General features: G+C 36.4%; 1 protein-coding gene across 1 annotated transcript; it reads left to right on the top strand.

Moving 5' to 3' along the window:
- The first annotated feature begins 10,134 nt into the window (after window positions 1–10,134).
- On the top strand, window positions 10,135–12,303 carry LOC103939367 (1-aminocyclopropane-1-carboxylate oxidase homolog 1-like). Its single transcript, XM_009349452.3, has 3 exons — window positions 10,135–10,772; window positions 11,116–11,437; window positions 11,914–12,303. Exons 1-3 carry the CDS (start codon window positions 10,234–10,236, stop codon window positions 12,163–12,165), a joined length of 1,113 nt encoding a protein of 370 aa, XP_009347727.2. The 5' UTR covers window positions 10,135–10,233; the 3' UTR covers window positions 12,166–12,303.
- Window positions 12,304–24,134: the final 11,831 nt, after the last annotated feature.

Here is a 24,134-nt window from a genome sequence, read left to right as displayed (position 1 = left end):
AACTTGAGCTTCTGTTGCAGAAACCAAGGATGATTTGGAGGATGTAGCAAGCAAAGCATTAGCTCTGATTGCCGTGGCAGGTATCGATGGTAAGGCACTTAATGTTTCCACTTTTGTTATGAATAATACATAGATAATTGGTTCTAGAGCCACTGAACATATGACTTATGATTCAATACAGATTTTCTCTCTAAAAAACTCCACCTTCATTGAGGTTATTGTTGCTAACGGTGATGCCGCCCCAGTTCTTGGGGAAGGCACTGTTTCCTTTTCTGATACCATGAGACTTGATACTGTCCTTGTGGTTCCCTCTTTAAATTATAATTTATTGTCGGTTGCCCAAATAAACCTAACCTTACATTGTTTGGTGGTTTTTTGGCCTTATTTTTGTATATTTAAGGACATTTGGATGCGAAAGATGATTGGTTATGGTATTAGACGAGGGAAGCTATATTTTCTAGAGTTGAATTCTAGTAGCCGGGATTGCTCACTCAAGCACTGTTAGTGAATGGGACTCCAGCAGAGAATAATAAAGTGTCAAATGTATGGATGTGGCATCGTTGTCTTGGCCATGCTTCGTTTGGTTATTTGAATATGTTATTTCCTAGTTTGTTTATGAAAAACGATGTTTCTCAGTTTAAGTGTGATGTGTGTGAAATGGCTAAAAGCCATCGAACTTCTTTTCCTCCTTGTTTAAATAAGAGTTATGTTCCTTTTATGATTGTGCACTCGGATGTTTGGGGCCCTTCAAAAATCCCATCTCTTGGTGGAGCTCATTGGTTTGTCACCTTTATTGATAATTGTACAAGAATGACTTGGGTTACTTTGTTAAAATAAAAAGTGAAGTTAGTATGGCCTTTCAAAAATTTCACAAAATGGTTCCGGTCCAATATGATCTGAACATTCAGGTGGTCGCAGTGATAATGGAGGTGAGTATGTTAATACCGAGCTCCGCTCTTTCTTTGATATGTATTGTTCATCAAACTACATGTCCATATACCTTTCAGCAGAATGAGGTGGCTAAACGAAAAAATCGACATTTGTTAGAAATGGTTTGTGCATTTCTTATTGAGGCACGGTTTCCCTTGCATTATTGGGGGTGAGGCACTCGCATCCGCTGCCTACATTATTAATCGGCTTCCTTCTCGGGCTCTCGAGTTTCAAACACCATTTTAGACAATTAAGTCCCTATTCAATTACCTATCGGTTCCCAACCTCCCCCCTTGAGTCCTTGGATGCGTGGCTTTTGTCCACGTGCATTCCTCCCAACGACAAAGAAAACTTGAACCTCGAACTCTTCGATGTGTGTTTATGGGGTATGCTACTACTCAGAAGGGCTATCGTTGCTATCACCCTCCAACCAAGAAAATGTTTCTCTCCTAATGTCACTTTTCATGAAACAAAGATGTTTTTTGGTTTTTTTTGAGTCTTCATTTTAGGGGAATTTCAACGTGAAGAAGTTTGTTTGTTCGATTATGGAACCAAGCAGTAACCTACTGTGTAGTTACCCACAAACGAAGCATATGCAGATTGCACAGCAGCCTGCCGCCGAGCAACAGGCCATGGCACAACAGCCAACCATCGAGGAGATACCAACTGCATAGCAACCTAGTTCCAAGTAGGTTGTTGTTGTACAACAGCTTTTTGCCGAACCTGAGATGGTGGGTGACATAACTCCCTTGTAGCTAGATCCCACGGTTGTAGAAGAAGCAGTACATGCCGACTTGTCCCTTAATGATTCTCATAACCAATCGTCTTCTACGCTAGATGGGCCATCGCTCCGTAGTCTCCTGGAAAGAATTAATGGAGGTATCCCTAAACCCACTTATGAGGCAGACCCTAAGTGTAAAACTACATATTCAGTGAGCATACCAATCCATAACTTGAGAGTGAAGTACCCACTAAACAACTATGTGTCCACTTGTCACCTATCTGAATCAAATACATCATTTGTAAATCAATTGTCTACTGTATATATTCTTAACAGTGTGCAGGAAGCCTTCGCCGATCCTAGATGGAAAAAAGCAATTAATAAGGAACTAAGATCGCTGAAGAAGAATACTACATGGGAACTATCGGACTTGTCAGTGGGCAAGAAACCTGTGGGATATAAATGGGTCTATACAGTGAAATACAAACCCAATGGAGCAGTTGATCGGTTTAAAGCAAGACTAGTGGTAAAGGGGTGCACTCATAAATATGGCATAGATTACATGAACACTTTCGCGCCAGTAGCCAAGATCAATACTGTTCAAGTTCTATTACGCCTAATAGTGAACCTAGACTCACCACTTCAATAGTTCGATGTCAAAAATGCATTCCTACATGGAGATTTAACCAAAGAAATTTATATGGAGCTTCCACTAGGATGTATCAGAATGGACATGAACAAGGATAAGGTATGTAAGCTAAAGAAGTCATTGTATGGCTTGAAGTAGTCACTAAGAGCATGGTTTAGCAAGTTCACTAAATCAATGAAGGCATTTGGGTATAGACAAAGCAATTGGGATTACACTTTGTTCTTGAAACGGAAGAATAAGAAGATTACAACACTCATTGTATATGTGGATGACATGGAGGTTACAGAAAATGACCCAGTTGCGATGTCAGCATGTAAACTTGTAGCAACTCTGTTGGTTGAAGGAATGAAGTTGAGTATTGACTAGAATCAAGTACCAGTAGACAAAGGAAGATATCAGAGGTTAATTGGGATATTGATGTATTTGGCATATATGAGACCTGATCTTGCTCATGCCCTGAGTGTGGTCAGTTAATAAATGCATGATTCAAGAGAACAACATATAGGTGCGGTTATAAGAATATTGTGTTATTTGAAGGGAAGTCCAGGAAAATGAATTTTGTTTAAGAAGAATGAGAATTTCAGGATGAAAGGATATACCGATGCCGACTGGGCAGGATCAGTAGATGATCGACAATCGACATCATGATACTTCACCTTTGTTGGAGGCAATTTGGTAATATGAAGAAGTAAAAAGCAGAATGTCGTAGCTCGGTCGAGTGCATAAGTAGAATATATAGGCATGGCTCTTGGTATTTGTGAACTCTTGTGGCTTAAGTTTCTATTACAGGATTTGGGGGTTAACCATAGTCAGTTGATGAAGTTATTCTATGACAACAAAGCTGCAAGGGATATCGTTATAATCTGGTACAACATGATAGGACTAAGCATGTGGAGGTTGATAGGTTCTTCATTAAAGAAAAATTGGAAGGAAAAGTAGTTGAATTTTCTCCGATTAGGACCGAGGATCAAGTGGCAGATATACTTACAAAGGCCGGTTCTAGTGACAAGTTTTCAATGTTTTTGGACAAGTTGGGCATGTGTGACATATATGCACCAACTTGAGGGGGAATGTTAACTTGTATAATATTTCCTTTAATTCTGGGATTCTTATAATTTTGGGTTTCCGAGTTTAGGTGATAGATTGCTTGTAATTATTTTTTCCTTATTGGTGTAGACATGTAAATTTCATTGCATATAAATGATGCATCGCAAAGCTCCACGTGGCATATGACTCATCACAAATGGACAAGTCATCAATGACATGTGGCACAAATCAAGCAAAGGAAGTATAAAACTTCCCCAAAATTCAGCAATAACAGAGAATCCCCCTTAAATTAAGCTAGGGAATCCAAATTGATCCTAAAACTAGAAAGAAAGCTAAAGCATCTTCATAAAACAAGTAAGAACTGAAGATTGCTCACAAAATAGGCAACAAGATCCTTAAAGTCGGCCAAGGGAGTAAAGTGGCTGAAATTAAGATACAAAACATGCCTAAAATCATCCCAAAGGCAAGCCTTGAGAAGCCAATAAATACAAGGTCCTCCCATAAGCATAAAGGTGGAAATTTTTGCATTTAGAAGAACCTCTGCACAAATCTTTGAAGACTAATACGCTGCCAAAGCTCTCAACTAAAGCCGAAGCTTTCTTTCGACCAAAGCTGAAGCTTTCCCTTGAAGAATCAATAAGCGCTCGTGCCGATTCCTTCAAAACCTTGTTGCAAGCTATAAACTTGTAGCAATGTTCGTTTCAACTTCAAGTTGCCAAGACCCTTGAAGCAACAAAATCCCGCATCAAACACTACATTTGCCGCACTCTTGAGGTAAAGATCATCCACGCATTGTTTTTAAGCTCAAAACTTGAAGCAATCGTTCAACCGTTCAACCGTTCGTCCGAGATCAAGTCATCGTGACCCTTGGATCAACAATAAAGCATCTACATCAAATTTGAAGACCTAATCAGAGGAAAGTTGTAAATAGATATTGTAACCCACAAATTCAAATCAATACAAACCTACTTTGTACATGTGTTCTTGTTTCATTCGATACATAATTTTTGTATTTAGAATTGGCACTCCACACTTTGCATTTGCACTTTAAATTTTCTATATTTGGAAAGAAAAATACATTTGTGAGGAGTTTTAAATGAGATTTTTAGAGTGCAAATAACAGTTCTCGAATAAAAAATTCCATGACTTATCTTTGTTGTGTTTTCCACAAAAGCAGATTTTTCCTTGTGAATCAACTATTTTCTTGAACCTCATGCTTTATATTTTGATTAATTCATATCTAATTAATAAGGATATCGAGGATACATACATACATACATACATATATATATATATTTTGAATTAAACGATATTATTTACACTAAGAGGAGAGGGTGGGCAAAGCTTTAGAATGTACTGACAGTAATGTGATTCAAATATTTTTATACACACACTTAGACACAATTTCTTTTCTTCTCATTTGATAATTGTTTTCAAGGATCCGAACAATCTAATATTTTAATTCATAATTCACAAATCTTTTTTGTAAAAAATCCAACAAATTCAAAATTATTAAGACATTCATTTGTAATGAAAAATAAATAAAATATTACTGGAAATACTAAAATTCCTGTTATTTAATTTAACAATAAAAAGTTTAAATTTTCCACAGCGAAATCGTTAAAAAACGTTATATGTGGACCCTAAAAAATGTGCCCTCATTCTAATAATATGCGATAGGTCGTGGAATCATAATATGTTGGCTTACATTAAGTTTCCAGTTATAATTCATAATATAACATGCGGCCTACCAAATAAAGCCAAAAATCCCACGCATTTCGACTTCCGTTTCGACTGCAAATTTGGTTTAGCCGTCGGAGATGATGACAAAGAGTTGACCAATTTGTTTATGTGAAAACTCTCTAAATTTTTTATTAGCTTAAATATCAAATGGTCTATGTGTTATAGCTATTCGGCCTATTAGTCTTTGTGTTCCTTAACCCAAACACCAACCGTAGCCACACACGCTTGCAACTCGACGAAAGCGTCTCTAAATCCACCTCGACCCCACCTATTATTGTAGTCCCAAGTCAATTAACTCTAGCCACCTCTCATCGACTGTGTAATTGGCATTATCTTTTGGCCTTCTAATAAATAGGGTAATGCTAGTGAGATCAAATTTTCAAAACCAAATTTGCAAATCAAATGATGTAGTGGTTGATGATTGAATTATTATTTAAATGTTGATTAACGTGCTTATTTCCTATTAGTGACACTTCATTTGATTTAACAATTTGATCTCCCTTGTATTACCCTAATAAATATCACTATTCGTTCAACTTCAAACACTATAAAATGATATCCTCACGCCACTTACATACATTACCAAACCAGTTATCTGAATCAAATCTAGTCACACACAAAGATGGTATCTACCAAAACAAATTACGACCAGAAAAGTGAGGTAAAGGCTTTTGATGACACCAAAGAAGGAGTTAAAGGCCTCGTTGATGCGGGCATAACCGAGGTTCCTAGAATTTTTCATCAACCAACGGAGTCGGATATTGGGGATCGGGGAAGGTGTGGTTTAGCCCAAACTCCCTCTGATCTCCAATATCAAGAAATAATAACACGATAACATTTTGTTCAATTATAATATACCATGTATACCGTTTCTTATTTGTCTGTATTTCTACCCTCTCTAAATTGTATAATTTTTCTTGTGTTAAATTTGTTTCGATTTAGATTCCAGTTTGGGTTTTAAAATTGATTTTTTTATTTTTTATTTTTTTGATTTAGCACATATCAAATGATAGATTTAAGAGCATACAACACAAGGTACTGGCAAACTGTGTTGGCCCAAGGATATCTGTTGCGGGCTTCCTCTGTACAGGGATGCTACCGTTGACAAAACTATATGGACCAATCAAAGAGTTATTAGACAATCCTCTAGAGTACAGGTAGACAACTGTGAGGGATTTCTTTGTTGACTACAATAAAAAAGGCCTTGATGACACATCTGCCTTGTCGGATCTCAAGCTTTGAAGTTGGACACAGAGGATCAGTACTCAAATGAACATGAAAGTTTCTCTATTTACAATTTATAGCCGTACCATTTTTATTATTAGTTTTTTGTTTCAAAAATACTTATTACAATTATAAAAATAATTAAATAATAATTTAGATTTGACATATCAGGTGAAGAACAAAATAAAATTAAAAAAAAAATCAAATTGCCTCATAAGCCGTCGAATCTAAATATATGTTTAAAGTTTGATATCTTTGGAGATGGTCTAAGGTGTTTCTATTGTCGAAAAAAAAAAAAAATAAACTATCTTGTAAGGTGACTATTGAAATAGACCATACTAAATGATAGAATAAATACATATAGAGTGTAACATATGGTGGGTTGGATGAGATTATGCCTTAAGTATATATTGGATTAACAAAGACTTGTAAGACAGGACATGTAGCCCATGTATAAGGATAAGTTAAATAACCCACTCTATTATGTCAAGTTCTTTCCAGCTCACATTTTGACATAATAAATAACAAACGAGATACAAGTTCATTTTAATTAGTCCCAACCTGTCCCAACCGACCTCTCAAATAGGCCCTTAGGAGTATAGTGGAACTATTATTGGAAAAGATATTGTTTTGACCTAAATTTAGCAATCTCCATTTGGCGTTCCATGCTTAATCTACTAAGTAGTACGTGCTCATGTCAATCTACTACGTAGTTTGTGCCCTGATTTACTAAGTAATTTGTCCCCCCCCTCCCAATATTAGTTGCCCCTATCTATAAAGTAGCATGTGAAAAAAGGGTTAACGTTTCGGAGGCTTTGCGCCTATCTATAAGTAATTTGTCAGAGGCTTTGCGCAATGGGGATATTTGGTTGGGCAAGAAACATTTCGTTGGGCAAACATTTGGCACTAAGAAAAAAAAAAGTGTGTAGTGTGCGAAATCTTGCCCAACGAACCATAAGAGGTTTCGTTGCGCAAATGCTTAATTAGGTTTTAGGGTTTTCGTTCATTGGGTAAGTGGATATATACGTTGGGGCAAAGTGAGTGGCATGGTTGGCATATTAAATTCTTTTGATGATTTTTGCATTCTACGAAATTAGTTTCCATGATATAATTGTCAAACTTGTTTTTATATACTTCCAAATCTCATACACCAAAAATCACAAAAAATAAACGTTCAGAGATTAGATAACTGGACGAAATCATTCGACTGTTAGAGACCAAAAATCATGATTTAGTGGTCATTTTAACTTTGATTTGAATGATTTTTTACAAGTATACTACTAGACTCTAGAAGAATACAATTAACGAACTTGATCATCAATTTAAAATATTTACATTAATGGATACAACAAAAGTTTACTATGTTAAAAGTTATAGGAATTTTTTTTTCTTTGCCCGATGAATTAGATGGGTTCGTTGGGCCACCCTACCAATAGTCGTCGGCAAAATTACAAACTATGTCGAGAAAACTCTACAAATTACCTCCAAATGTTTCTCCAAAAATCAAATTTGCTCCTAGAAAAGGTTACCCGACAAATATTCCAAAATTTCGTCCGGAAAATATTATTTCCCACCAATTTGTTTCGTCAAAATTAAATATTCCAAGCAACTTTTGCTTGCTAAACTTTTAGGGTTTGCCCGATGAAATCTGAATATGTGAGAATTTGGTAAAATTGTAGAAATATGTGAAATTGTAGGAAAGTATATGAAAATTGGTAAAATTCTAGAAATATGTGAAATAGTTAATTTTTTTTTCTTTCACAAATGTCATCACACTTGACCACCAGTGGGCACCCATCTTCCTTTTCTTCTGGTCAAAGTGAGCGTTCGGCCCTCAGCACCACCCAGGTGGCTAGCGGCACCTAGGCGGCCACTTTTGAGTCAGCAATCGACCCTAGTAATTCTGGGCCATAGGGCAGAGTGGCCCGATTTGCTAGCGACCTCACAGCCACAAATGCCACGAACTTGTGGTAGCCCTAACCCAAGGCCACTGTGCAAAAAGTGGGAGACAAAGAACTCCCGACCGGACCTAAGAGAAAAATCTAAGGGATCTGTACAAGGTTGGCGAGCAATCAGATCACCCGGGTATCATAGTTCTGAATCCTAGTTATTTGTAACCCTAATCATCTGCGAGCGAGCGATAAAATGAACATCTTGTTGACGTTTATGATGCAGAAGAAGGATGAGTACCTCCCCAACCATTGCCATCAGCAATCGAATGTGCATATGGGAAAGCTGACACCTTATCCAAAGGTCTCTCTACAGTTGCTGATGGATGGGTTTGGGCGACGGAAAGGCAAGAAAGTTTGCAATGTAGGAACTGGTTGGGTTCGGGACCTCAAAGGGTCTTCTTCTTATGAAAGGATTGTGATCGTTGGGCCTCATACATAGAGCAACCTACTTGGATACCATGAAAAAATTGAGGTTTCACTATGAAACCAATTGGTAATATAAAAAGTAGCCCAACCTCTTATAATCCCTTGCAAGACTTCTCCTGTCACCGATGTAGAATTCTTTTACCTTCACATCCTCACATGGCTACTCTTTATATTATCAATTGTTTTTATCCTAGAACGTCAACTTTCTTTAGAGATTAATGTAAGGGATTACATTTTTTATGTCCGTAACAATGACCTTGATAGCACATCTACCTCCATCGTCTCGTTTCAAGCTTTGAACTATTGCTATGAACATTCTATAAGGTGATTGTTAAAATCTGCCGTATTAAATTATAAAATAAATACCTGATTGTAATAATTTATGGTGATTTGTTAGAGAAATGTTATTAAATTGTTATTAGTGCTATGTAAATGATCGTTAGAATTTCCTAATAATTATAAAACACAAAGACTGTAATAATTCAGGTTATAGGCCACGGCGAATAGGTCTCCAGATCTACCTCGACTCCACTTATCGTTAGAGTACCAAGAAAATTACCTGGTCATTTCCCCTTCGACTGTGTAATGGATTAACAGATTGCAATTGAGAGCCATATTTACCCTTTTTCTTTATTTAAATTTAAATTACAAAAAAAATAAAAATTAATGAGAAATAACATATATAATAGATACATTTTCAATCTAAAAACTTATTAAGGTTGTCACATAAAAAAAAGCGGGGGCGGGGGTGGGGCCCAGGGGGGGGCTATGGGGGCGGAATTTTAATTTAAACTATTTATTTTTAATTTTTAATTTAAAATATTTATTTTTAATTTTTATTATTGTACGTAAGATCTATTACTTATAAGTGACGAAAGTACTGATTGACAAATATTTTAAATTTAATAGATAAATTTATAAATAAGTTTATAATAATTTATGAATTTTGAACAAGATTGCATGGAATGTCCTTAATTGGCTAACATAGATAAACACGAAGATTAAATTGGTCAAATTAAAACACATGGAGACTAAATCGGCCAAATGGCTGTAATGGCTATAACACAAAGACCATTTTGACATTTAAGCCTTTTTTATTTGTTTTGGCTGCAATAGTACCTATGATTTAGTGGTAAGAGTTTTATATATGTAATACCTGACAGTTGTAAAAATTAATTAAATCTAAATGCTATATCTATCTTTTAATTTTTCGGACTAGACAATGGTTCATACCATGTGATTCTATAAAAACTTGTAGTGCCCGTAGCGACCGCGATGAAAAATTGTTTACAATTGGGTCAAACGTATTAGTTACTGAATCAAGATGATTAGTACTGATGGCATTGTTCTAACCTACTTTTAGTTTACAAATTGTTGATGTTCATTGCCAATCAATTCAAAAATTTTATTTGAATTATCTTTTGGCTTTATATATAATAATATCGCTACTCGTCCAACTTCAACCATTATAAAATGATCTCCTCGGGCCACTTACATACATTAACAAACCAGTTATCTTACAAATCCAGTCCCACACAAAGATGGTAGCTACCAACACAAATTACGACCGGAAAAGTGAAGTAAAAGCTTTTGATGAGACCAAAGAAGGAGTTAAAGGCCTCGTTGATGCGGGCATAACTGAGGTTCCTAGAATTTTTCATCGACCACCGGAGTCGGATGATCACTACCACATCAACAATTCCAGCTCTGATTCAGAAGCCACCCAGTTTAGCATCCCAGTCATAGACCTTCAAGGCCTAGATCGACTTGATAGTCCAACTAAACGCAAGGAGATTGTTGCGAAAGTCGGAGAGGCGTCAGAGACTTGGGGCTTTTTTCAAATTATCAACCATGGAATACCTGTTGGTGTTCTGGAGGAGATAAAGGATGGGGTACGAGGGTTTTTCGAGCTAGACACTCAAGTGAAGAAGGAGCTTTATACTCGTGATCCCTTTAAACCTCTGATCTACAATAGCAACTTTGATCTTTACAGTGCACCGGTGACTAATTGGAGAGATACTTTTATGTGTTATGTGGCTCCTAATCCTACTAAGCCAGAAGACTTGCCACAAGTATGCAGGTATGTGACAAGATAGTTCATAATTCTCTGCAATCAGTGGTAAACTTTTAAATTATATCTTGGTCATGATTAATTGATTTGATGACTTGATCATGTATTTACTTTGGTGCTCATGGAGTTGCATACTTTTACCAGTATAACATAGGCATGTGGTCCAATCTTTCGGCCAACACTTGGAATCCATTTTCAAAGGCAAAGGCCTAAATTTATTGGACATAAAGCAGGGTTGGAATTGGTCTTATTGAATACAACAAAATTTAGAATCTGAAAAGTATAAAGGTACATATATAAGCCGGTTAACTCACCATATTGGTTAAATTTCTATATTAATTTCAACTTGCAGAGACATACTGGTTGAATATTCGATGCAAGTGATGAAGTTGGGCAGGTTATTGTTCGAGTTGTTATCGGAGGCTCTTGGCCTTAAGCCAAGTCACATGAATGACATAGATTGCAGTGAGGGGCTTGTGATTCTAGGCCATTACTATCCTCCTTGTCCACAGCCAGAGTTGACTATAGGCACAAGCAGTCATGCTGACAATGACTTCCTCACAATCCTTCTGCAAGATCATATTGGAGGTCTTCAAGTTCTTCATCAGAGCAAGTGGGTTGATGTTCCCCTTGTGCCTGGTGCACTTGTGGTTAACATTGGAGATCTTCTACAGGCAAGTATAAAATAATCATATATATATATATTGTTATTGGATAAACGAGTCATTGTTGTATACATGTTGTAATTGAAGATGTTTATTTTCTACTCACCAATTAATAGAAGGTGCATAATATGAAAATCTTAATTGTTATCAAAACCTTTGACTTGTTCACTTCGTACATAATTTACTAAATGATCTACAAAATAATCGGCACTATCACTATTATCTGGTGATATTTTTCTATATTTGTATGTGAATGTCAAGTTTGATTCATTGTGTGGTTTAGCCCATATACGTACCCTGATCTCTAGAGTTGAGTAATAATAACTCCATAACATTTCTGTTTCTTCTATCATGTATGATATATTATCGTGTCTTATTTGTTTATATTTATGCCGTCTCTAAACTTGGTAATCTTTCTTGTGTCAAATTGTTCGAATTAGATTCCAATTGGGTTTTAAAATTGATTTTTTTTTTGGGGGTTTCAGCTCATATCAAACGATAGATTCAAGAGCATACAACACAGGGTACTGGCAAACCGTGTAGGACCAAGGATATCTGTTGCGAGCTTCTTCTGCACAGGGATGTTGCCGTTGACAAAACTCTATGGACCAATTAAGGAGTTATTATCAGAAGACAATCCTCCAAAATACAAGGAGACAACTGTGAGGGACTATGTTGCTTACTTCAACAACAAAGGCCTTGATGGTACCTCTGCCTTGTCGAATTTCAAGCTTTGAAGTTGGACATAGATGATCAGAACTCATATGAACTTGAAAGTTTCTCTACTTATATTCTATAGCCTTACCACAAGGTTATTTATCTATCTTGTAAGGTGATTGTTGGAATATGCTATACTAAATGATAGAATAAGTCTCCATGTGGTGTTCCGTGTTTAATCTACTAAGTACTACGAGTGGGGTAATCAGTAATGTACTTAGTCCGTGACCTGAACTACGAATCATTTGTGCCTCCGACCTACTAATCATCTGCCCATATCGATAAAGTAGTATGTGCACCAGATCATCAAGTTTTATATAGAGAAATGCTAAGGAGAGACTCTCAAGCATGATTCTCTGCTATTTCAAAATTTAACGTCAATTTTTATGTTAATATTATAAAATATTATGAAAAAAAATATGAGGTGATAGAGTTTAAAAAAAATCCCACTTTTTGTTTTTTTTGATAGAAGAAAGCTTTATTAAAGCGACAGGGCCTATCCTGAATGTTTTGGTGCTTGGGGCGAAAGCTCAAAGTGTTTTTTTTTTATTTTTCAATATAGTAAAAAAAAAGATTAAAAAATGACTATAACCTGCTACTCAGTACTACAGTTTGATGATATTTCTTTTCATTTGGAAGTGAGAGGTCTTAGATTCAAATCTTGTAGATGACGAATTCAATACCGAATTAGGCTGCACACTGTGTGACTTTGCCGAACTCTCCCTCCCCTTCATGTAAAAATATTGATGTCCTCAAAAAATAAAAATAAAAATAAAAATATAAAAGACTATAACTCAAACGAGGGTGAAGGCTAGTGCAATGCACTTGTACGGGCCAATGCACCCCCAATCCGCGTGCAATTTCCTTGATAAAGTTACAGTTGAGTACTCGGACTCCAATACTTTCCAATCCTGGGTTTAAATATTTCTCAAGAATACTCGACCCACCTGCAAAACACCAAACTAGCTTTTCTTATTTAACACGTAATGTGAAAGTGATAATGCCGAAACGAAACAAACCCCGAAGATAATATAATGTCAATTGACCTAAGTTTAAATGTGCAACAGAGTTACAAAGGTTGCTTTAACTAAAAGAAGAAGAATAAAAAAAGTATATAGACACCATTAAAACACGAAGAAGAAAAAACTCATCTACGCACTTATTCTTTCTCAAGGGTGTACCTATGGATCAGAAAGACTGTTTTCTGCTTATATATTGATGCCAAATTTAGCACTATTTCGGATAAGATTGTTCGTCCACAGAATCGGAGGAGAGGGGTGGTTTTACACAATCTGAGGAGAGGGATTTGGGCGTTTGGTCAGCGGTATTGCCGGATTGGGAGTCGAGACTCTCAAATCAGACGGGAGGAGAGGAATTTTGCAGATGCAGACTTGCAGTCGACACTGGGCGATCTGGTGTCGCGAAGAAGAGAGGCCCTTGGTTTAGAGTTTCTGCTCACACGGCCGTGTCTAATATTATTTGTTTGCATAAATATGTTGCATTCTTCCAACCTCAATATCTATGAAGTAATCTCTTTACAAAAATATATACTTGTCTAAAGATGAAATTAATCGTATCGAATTTGGTAACCACTGAACCAAGATGGTAGCCACCAGCACTACAAAAGAAGCTCCTATTGAAAATTGATTGTTTGATAATTTGATGATCTTTACAGACTCATACGTGAGTTTCTTTTATACAAGAAAAGGGAAAACACAATCCTATATCTAAGCCTAGGAAAAAGCAAGTGTGTAGTTTACATTGCTACAAAAAGGAAATATAATGTGCACAATCAATTAAAGCATGATACAGGGAGAATAGGAGATCAAATCTTCAACTGACTTTACTCCTTCTCTCAATCCCTCTCAAGTTGGAATGTATGTTAATGATTATCAACTTGCTAAGTAAAGCCGAAAATTGAGAAGAACTCAAGGCTTTAGTAAAAGTATCAGCTAGCTCATCCAAAGTTGATATGTGTGATGTTTTAATCATGCCTTCTTGAATCTTCTTTCAAACCAAATAACAATGAATTTCTATATGCTTTGTTCTCTCATGAAAAATTGAATATTAAGTAATGTGTAGGGCAGCTTGATTGTCACAATACAATGTGATGGGATGTGTGAGCTTGATTCCGAAATCTGCCAAATGCATTTTAAGTTTTTAACCATGTAATTTCACAACGTGTCATAGCCATGGACCGATATTTTGCTCCTATTGAAGATTGCGACACTTTTGTTTGTTTCTTAGTTTTCCAAGACACTAATGAACTCGCTTTCCAGTGGTAGAACTTCCAGTGTCTCAGCACCTTGCCCAATTCCCATCACAAAAAGCATTCAACTGTAGCAGGCTCACCACCAAAAGAAATATACCTTGACCAGGCACGTGCTTAATGTAATGCAAAATTCTATGAGCTGTTTTCATATGTGGTATCCTTGGCTTGTCCATGAATTGGCTCAAGATATGTACAACATACGTGTGACGAATTTTCAAGCGTGACACGTGAATATCACAAATCAGGTGACGTATAGTACATGTGGCTGTTGGGCTTCATACATAGGACAACCTGCTCTAATACTATGAAGAAGGTTGAGGGAGCATTTTTGCTCATCACCAGAACTATGGTGTATGCTCACCATACACCTAATCATTTGCCATGTGTCCTTTCACTTAACTCTAGTTAACTTTCACATTAAATAATTAGGTGTATGATGAGTATACACCAAAGTTTAGGGTGGTGAGCAAAAATGCTCCCGAAAATGAAGTTCCACTATAAAACCTATTGGCAATATAGGGAGTAGCCCAACTTCTTATAATTTTTTGCAAGGTTTCTTTTTTCATCATTGTGAGACCTTCACATCTTCACAGGGCTTCTCCCTTGATTTAACGGTTCGGTTTTGGTTTGATTTGGTTTTTTGAGGGGTTGAGCAAAATGGCTTGTGCAAGAGAAATTTGCAAGGGTAGGTAAACAATACTGAGCATCAGAAATTATGAAATGTTGTATGGCCAATTTGCGTAGATATGCATCGTCAGCCCTAAGCTGATCCTTTTTGTAGTTTTATCATACAATTGTAACTGGACATCACCTTCATATCCTTTTTGTGACCAAAACGGCTTGTGCAAGAGAAATCTGCGTAGTTTTTGTAATTGGCCATACAATTGCATATCCACGATATATGCAAGAAGGTGATGTACCTGAACTCTGATCCTTTTAACAGACAATTGCATCCTTTTAGGGTAAGGGATTATTCGGTTTGGTTCAGTTGGTTTCAGTTTTCAAACCATCCCACGCACTTCGACTTCCGTTTTGACTGCAAATTTGGTTTGGCATTAGAATGACGAGAAAGAGTTGACCAATTTGTTTATGTGAAAGCTCAGCTAAATTTTTTATCAATTTCATCACCAAATACATCCTAACATTTTGAACTGATAAGGATATAGATGTTTTCAGTGATTGAAATGTCTACCGGGGGTGTATCAAGTAGCATTTTGTGATATTATTTTTGAATTCACTACAATGTTACCTACCACTATTTTATATAGCAAAATTTCATGGTTGGAATGATTTACTAAAGGGTCACTTTGGATGAGGTCCGTGTTTATCAACGTTCTTTCACTGAAACCTTGTTGATTTTTAGTTTTTGATTGAAGTCTCTGAAATTAATGCAATAATGCATTTCTATGTAGGTTATTATAATTTTTAAATTAAAATTTGTTGTGGCCTATATTTAACTGACGGTTGCATCATAGAGAGAAAGAGAGTGGAGGATGGATTTGAGGAATTGTGTGTTAATTCCCCAGTCCTTGTGCCTTTATTTATACTAATAAAGAAGAGAGAAACTTGCTTTCCAAGTAATACAAAGTCTATTAGGAAATATCTTCTAGATTTCAAAGGATTCCTAATCTAATTCTACTTAGGATTTACACAATCACAATATGTATTAGAACATAAGTCACAACACTCCCCCCTTGAGTGTACAAATACTCAAGTAGATGGAGCATCAGATCTTCAGGCAAATGTAGAAGCAGTTGATGAAGTCGTCTCGTCTAGTGGGCTCAAGTAGCGAATGCGAGTCTCAAAACAAACAAAAGAATGCATGGGTGGTAAAACTCACAAAACCTTGCTATGGCAAAACCTAAGGTGGGACAAAAGCCCATAGCTAAAAGAGAAAAGTGAGAAGTTGCATTAAGTCAAAAATATACGTCTTTGGGACACAAGTAGAACGTACACATAGGTATGACCAACTCAGGATGGGTGCCTTGTCAAAACCTAGTCAGGTAGTAAAAACCCAATGGGAAAAATGCTCCTAAGCATAGGGAAAAAAAAGTACATTCAAGTCAAGTGAGTATACTTCTGGATACTCCCACTGAGTTTGACAGAACTTCCAAAAGAAATTACAAGCATCGCAAATGAGAAAGTTACTCATACCAATTCCTTGAACAAGCTTCTGGAAGGTAGACTTTAGCAGTGACTTCGTGTAGAGGTCGGTAAGGTTGTTTGGGATCGGACAGCCTGACTTCAATCTTTTGATGCTTATGCTGATGTAGACATAATATGCTTGGCGCTGACTTGTTGGATGTATCATGATATGGTCGACACATACGGCATTGTCTTTATGGATCGTTATTGGGACTTAATGATAAATGAAAATTGCAAGGAGTTCTAATATGCTCAACAAGAGTTCTCGACCACATCTCTCACGTGATGAGATACAGTGAATCTAAGAATGATTCAAAGGTTTCACAACTAAAGGTCTATATCATTGTTCTCCAAGATATTGCAGTGTTCCTTAATGGTAAGGACATAACCATTCGGGAATGTAACTTGTGCAGTCAAATAGATAGTTTGATTCAATTAATCCCACAAGGTAGGCATCATTTCGAAGATCAAGGGGGTGTGATCTATTCTAAGATGCATAGGGATAGATAAACTCAAATCCATAGTAACGTAAAGAGCCTTTAACACCAAATTTGGTGGTGGTGTGCAGGCCCAGTATTGCTTTATGCCAAAAGATTATCAGCACAAAAGATGTCTGATCTATTGCATTGAGTTAAGTACAACAAATGCCAATTGTACTTAGATATGCTTGCCTCACATTCCAATATGGAACCTTATGCTCCATAATCTCCATAAAGGTCTCATTTGCATCTAGCGTCTAGACAATCAGGGTATACTTAGACATAACACCTTCTGGGTTTAGTTCGACTGGTGGACCATAATACAATTAGAACTAGCTCAAAACTTCAGGTCAAGGTAATGTCGAGTTTTCCTGAGATCATTCCTCTTAAGGTCCGACTTTAGGTGTGAGTCAATTTTCTCAACTCTAGCCATTTCAGATTTTGTACACACAAAGGCATATATCCCTAACTGATCAAATATTCATTTAGATGGATATACCATATCCACCCGGATAGTTCTGCATCCGCAAAATGAAGGCCTCATCAGAACCGAGAGGGTGTTCTTGTGTTCTAGAACTATTTGAATTAGTATATCTCAATCATTTGGAAACTCCATGTAGGTTTCGTATCATGATCCCAAAGATAATAAAGCCACGTTTGTAATGCTGCAATCAATCACAGGGTGTATGAGAAAAGCCTTGCGCCACAAGGCGTCATTCACACTATTTCATTCATATCATTCGTCATGGATTAATTTTTCTAGATAACTAATTAGTTTTACATTGACACTAATCAATGTAACATGGTTCGTTATCGTCACTTTTCATTTATGTTAGTAGTTACCATATAAATGAAACATTATATATGATAATCTCATTCCAATTCCATATCTCATCCAAACCAACATACTAGACCAAGACTTTCATATCTCGGGAGTAATCCAGACTTAATCTCATGAGATAGAAAATATTGAGACAACGATCGAGGGGTGAATTCGTTCGTGCCATGTTCCTCGACTTTCGGGGAGGTAAATCCTTTGAACTGAGTAATCTGCCACCCTTATGGTGCAAGACAGATAAATTGGTTAGTCTCCAATGTACAAGGGTTAACCACAATAGTGGCGTTCTTGTTTTCAGGGACGAAGGTCCGTCGTACATTTGGTACATTCATCTTTGCAGGCACTTTTGCAGCTGGTATATGCAGTGTTCTAAAAATTGGTCTAAAAGGTGCCTAGGCACCCAACGGTACCCAACCGTCGCGATTTCCTCCTAATCAGTCACAAAATTGGAAATCATCTTAAACGGACGCCAGGGCGGAGCTGGACGGGGCTAGGCGAGACTGAGCGGGGCTGGACGAGAGCTGGGCGGGTGTATTTGAAGACACTAAAATCTGAAGAAGAAAAAAATTGCTGAGATCCCATCAGTTTTTAATTGCATGCTTTTTGTAAGCCGGTCCTACCACTTCTAAACAATACGTTTTCTTTTAAGATGGTCCTACCATCTTCTTTTTACTAAATTTTATATGTTATTTTAGTAGGAAAGAAAGCAAACATTTGACATAACAAGTGGGAACATTGTAGCGAGCGGGAATTGGATCCTATTTGAGGCAAATCCTTGGGTTCCTCCTGACCCAATAACACAGGCCGTTGGATTTTGACCCAACGGCTACAAACAGGGGGACCCCTCTAAAGTTATAACAATTGTAGCCGTTGGATCAAAATCCAACAGCCCATGTTAGTAGGTCAGGAGGATCCTGATGCTTTGCCTTAGAGAGGATCCAATTCTGTAGCCAGGGGAAGCACTTTAACCCATCATCATTTTTTACTTTTTTTTATCTTTTTTGTAGTGTTTTATAATTCTCTCTTATTTTGACCACAAAATGTTATAATATTATACCTATACAAAAACCCAACACAAAAACATTGGTCATTAACAGTAAACGGACTAAAATACCCTTCAATTCCTTTGTTATCAGCCAAAGTTGCCTCCTTTATATCTCACAAAGCAGTGCTGCAATTCTCACAAGGTATATTTAGAAAGAAAAAAAAATATTGATTTAACTAGTAATGTTAATATTTTTTTTCTTGATTTTCTTATGAATTTGAATTTTTATGTTTTGGATTTGACTAAAATTCTTGAATTTTATCAGTAAATTAGTGTTTCTTTCTCGATTTCTTATGAAATTTTCAATTTTGACTAATGGGTTTATTTAAAATTTTGTGTTCTCTATGAGTGATGCAAAGTGGTTGTGCTTCATGTTGTAGTAACCTTGGGTGGGTAATTGACTTGATCTTCCATTGTTCAGATATGTTATCTTTGATGTTTGAAATTTTAGGGTTCAATATTTAAGAGCCATTTATGAAATTTTTAGTTCATGGACTTAATTAATATTCAATATTTTGCATTTCCCTACTGATTGTTGAATCTTTGATGTTCTAATTCCAGGTGAACATTTAACAGATTTATCAGGAACAAGTCAACAAAATAATTTTGTTGAATGCCTTACATATATGGACTTTTGAAATGCTTGATATGTTGCTCGTATGGAATGCCTATAGTGAAGAGTGGCATTATATTGGGACTACAGTCAATTCAGTTGGACTGTTTTCTAGTTAGCCTACTTGAGCATTTTCATTTTTTACGCTGAAAGAGCTCTTAAGGTAATCTACCTGCGTCTCTTCTTATTAAGGTACCTTTTACAACTCTGCATTACTGACTATTTGTTGTTGTTTAAAATGTTTATTACAGATGAGGATGTTGACATTGTTAATTAATTGCAGTTTTTGTTCTATTTGTGTCCATTGTCTTTGTCAACTTAAGTTTTTGGGCTACAATGGGAGGCAATTATGCTTGTCATCATAACTTTGTGTCGAATGATCCTCATTCAAATTGTTCTTAGATGGTTGAATTTGTTCTCACTCATGTCTTCTTTTCTTTTTTTTCAAAATTTGGTGATCATAACAAAAAGTGATGAGTTTATGTGCTTGTAAACACGAAAAATTTGTAACGAATGAAACGAGAACACCTGTACAAAGTAGATTTGTATTGATTTGAATTTGTAGCGTTACAATCTCTATTTACAATTTTCCTTTGATTTAGTCTTCAAATTTGATGCAGATGCGTAGGTTGTTGATTCAAGAGTTGCGATGACTTGATCTCAGACAAACGATTAAACGATTACTTCAAGTTTTGAGCTTGAAACAATATGTGGATAGTCTTCACCTCAGGTTTTGGGTTGCGGCAAAGGGAGTGTTGATGTAGAATTTCGTTGATTCAAAGGTCTTGACGACTTGATCTTGGAATAAACGTCGTTACAAGTTTTGAGCTTGCAAGCAAAGTCTTGAAGGAATTGTTTCGGCTTTGGTTGTGAGTTCTTCAAAGAGAGCTTTGGCAATGTATTAATCTTGAAAGATTTGTGCAGAGGTTCTTTTGAATGTAGGATTTTTGGCCCCTTTAAGTGTCTTGGATCCTTGTATTTATAGACATCCAAAGCCATGCCTTTGGGTGGATTTAGGCTTGATTTGTGTCTTGATTCATCCATGGGAGAATTTAGGCATGTTTTGTGTCTTAATCTCAGCCACTTTCCCTTGCTTGGCCGAATTATAGGGCTTGTTGCTTATTTTGTGAGTAATCTTCAATTTTTGCTTGTTTAATGAAGATGCCTTAGCTTTCTTTTTGGTTTTGGGAGCAATTTGGCCCCCTTAACGATTTTGAGGAGATTTCTTCCCCTTTGCCGAATTTTAGGAATGCTTTTGAGCTTCCTTTACTTGATTTGTGTCATATGTCATTGATGACTTGTCTATTTGTGATGAGCCTAATTGGTTTTTTTTTTTTTTTTTTTTTTTTTGTAGACGTCTTTGACGTAGAAAAAGGATGAGTACCTCTCAACCTTTCTCATCAGCAATCGAACGTGCATATGGGAAAGTTGACACCTAATCGAGAGATGTCTATACAGTTGTTGATGGATGGTGTTGAGTAACGGAAAGGCAAGAAAGTCCGTAGTCTAGGAACGGGTCGTGTTTGGGACCTCGAGGGGTCTTCTTCTTCATCTAGTATGCCAAAGAGAAAAAGATGAGCGTCAAAAAGAAAAGACAGGGCACCTGAGAGAAGAAGCCGTACATGAGCAAGAAGCTGCTACTCGCAACCAAGCCCCCGAGCGATCTTCAGATGTCATTCCCCAGCCACCTCAGTAGCCACTCGAGTAGTTTAGTGTTTTTTTTATTTTTTTTTAACATAATTGTACAAATAATTTTATTTTGAATATAATTAAACTTTTTTATTTTTAAGTTGCATTAATTTTAGCTTTTTAAATTAATACATTTGTAATTGAATAAATTTTTTATACTAAAATTGTTTTATTACCGATTTTTTTTTTAAAAAAAAAAGTTAAAAAGGTTAGCCCGATGAATTTATTTGTGGATCAAACTTTATTTTATTTATTTTATTTTGGTTTTAAACAATTGCTCAACGAAATTTCGTTGCGTCAAAGTTTAATAGTTTTGAATTTGGTGTGGGGTGACGAAACGATGTCGTCGTATAAGATATTTTCGTTGTGTAAAAACGGTCAACATACTTTTACCCGACAACTTCTTTTGTTGGGCAAACTCAATTTCGCATGACGAATGACTACTTTTCGTTGGGTAGGACTTCAAGTGAGGGTTTTGCACGACCAATTTTTCCCGACGAACTTCTATTGGCAAAAGTTTCAAGCGATGAAACCTCCTTTGACCCAACAAAAATTTTCCGTCCAACAAGGTGATTATTTTTTTTTTTTAAGTGAAAGTTGAAGTCTTGATCAATTGATTAGGATCCAACTAAACCTAATTTTGAAATATTGAACTAAAATATCACATGCCCGTGTCTAATATTATTTGTCTGAACTCTAAATAGTTAACCCAAAATGAATATTAACTTACATAAATATGATGCATTCTTCCAACTTCACTATCTATAATGATGCATTCTTCCAGAATTAATCATATTGAATCTGATAACCACTAAACCAGCAAAACGATACCTACCAGCACTACAAATGAAGTTCCAACAAATTATCATAGACCAAGTGTAAGTAAAATTTTTTATGAAACAAAGGAAGGTGTTAAAGGGCTCGTTGACGCCGGGATAGCCCAAGTCCCTCGGATTTTTCACCAAGCACCCGAACCAGGCGATCAGTACTCCATAAACAGTACCATCTCCGATGCAGAAATCAGCCAGTTTAGCATTCTAATCATATACAGTCAAGGCCTTGAACTTGACAGTCCGTTTAACTAACCGCAAGGAGATTGTTGCCAAAGTAGGAAAGGCATCAGAGGCTTGGGGCTTCTTTCAAATTGTCAATCATAAAATACCTATTGGTGTTCTGGAGGAGATGAAGGATGGAGTACATGGGTTTTTTTGGGCAAGGTGACCAACTGAAGAAAGAGCTTATTCTAGGGATTACTTCAGACCTCTACTGTGCAAAAGCAACTTCAATCTATATACAGCACCATCGATTAATTGGAGGGATCATAATGTGTAATGGCATCTAAATTTAGATGACTTTTGTTGGAACTAAATTTGCGCACCGCTATAGGGTGGAGATGCTCAAATTCAAGTATCTGTAAAATAGCAAAAAGCTGTGAATAAGCCAAAGACTAGGGGGGTATGCTAGTTAAAAGCTCTCCAATGGTCAAGTTAGTAAGCAAATTAAGACTCAAGCAGTAGGAAAGAAAATAAGTATAAAAGGATTGCATTACTTGAGATGAATCCTAGAAAGGTATATTTATACTAGTCGATGAGAGGATCATTTAGGATAGTAAAATCCTTGTTAAACTGGGAGAATCCCAAAGGATATCTAGTGATATATGTTGCATTCTCTTATGAGTGTGATTACTTGTGGCACAATCCAATCCTTGGATTGTGAGGACTCCAAGATTATAGGAAGCTTGCTGATTCTTTGCTGGATTAGGTTTTCATATTTTGTGGAATAGAATGATGGTACCTCATGAATGGTGTCATCACTATTGCAATGATGAGGATTGTCTCAGATGCGTGTGCATAGAAAACGAGTCTTTGTCCGTTGCTTTCTCCAGTTAAACTCAACTGTCATATTTGTTGATCTCGAGATGCGAGGATTCATATCCAACGGTAGGGTGACTCCAAAATACCTTCTTTAAATATTCTCGAATCTCTTCATTTGTCTCCTAAAAAAATCTCCAATCTACTTCTGTTAAAAAAGTACTGAACTTTCTTTCATACTCCTGTTTGAAAATTTTCAGCTTTTCTTTTCAACTTCTTCGCAAGTGGTGTTGTAGCATGATCGCTATGTTGCATTGTAAAACCATTATGATTCATATTCAAGCTCAGAACTCCGATGGAACTTGAGACTCAGTTCTAAAAACTTTTACTCCTTTTCTAGGGGTGTACTTCTCCTCGTGTTGAGATCATGCCATATTCGTCAGAAAGGTTGTGTCATTGTCGAAATTAGGGGTCTACCGGAATAGTTTTGAACTGAGTTAGTCCAACGCCACAAAATCTGAAAGGAAGAAAGGATGTGCAATCATCACATATCCCTTCGATAAAAACGATAACAAATAGTTAGGTTGAACTTTTTGTTTCATGGTAAAGTGATTTAAACTCTAATGCCCACTTCGATTCTAAAGGGTTTGAAGGAACCTCTGTCTTAACACATTTCAAGCTCTGAACTTGGAGGCAGGAGCAGTACTGCAAGGCATAAATGGTGTCTACTAAATAACTTCGCAAGACATCCTTGGCTTTTGACTCTTTTGCCACACATCCAGCGGTTTATATTTACATGATCCATGTTGAACGGGTCGATTCTAGAACTTTGGAGAAATGCTTTGCTCTAGGTTTAATATTTACTTTTGTTTATTTATTTATTCTTTTTTAAAAAGTACGATATTCATTAATTCATATACGATAACATACAATCTTTAAAGATAATGTGCTTACATAGACCTCGATAAGAACTTTGCCAGGACACTCAACCTAGTTGAAGATAAAACAAAACTCAATCTATCATTTCATTCGATAGAGAACAAAACTCAATATATCATTGAACCATTTTTGCGTTCAAATTCACTAAGTTCACTCCC

This window comes from the organism of the source record quoted next, unplaced genomic scaffold (genome assembly GCF_019419815.1).
Source record: "Pyrus x bretschneideri cultivar Hongxiangsu unplaced genomic scaffold, Pyrus_bretschneideri_v1 Contig21, whole genome shotgun sequence".
Taxonomy (NCBI): Eukaryota; Viridiplantae; Streptophyta; class Magnoliopsida; order Rosales; family Rosaceae; genus Pyrus; species Pyrus x bretschneideri.
The sequence above is the reverse complement of the archived record's forward strand: the minus strand, read 5'-3'. Positions and strand labels throughout refer to the sequence as shown.

Excerpts from the sequence above, each read along its gene's own strand:
- LOC103939367 (XM_009349452.3), top strand. The coding sequence starts at position 10,234 with ATGGTAGCTACCAACACAAATTACGACCGGAAAAGTGAAGTAAAAGCT. Across the intron at positions 10,773-11,115 it reads GACTTGCCACAAGTATGCAG|AGACATACTGGTTGAATATT; the intron begins GTATGTGACAAG and ends TTCAACTTGCAG. Across the intron at positions 11,438-11,913 it reads ACATTGGAGATCTTCTACAG|CTCATATCAAACGATAGATT; the intron begins GCAAGTATAAAA and ends TGGGGGTTTCAG.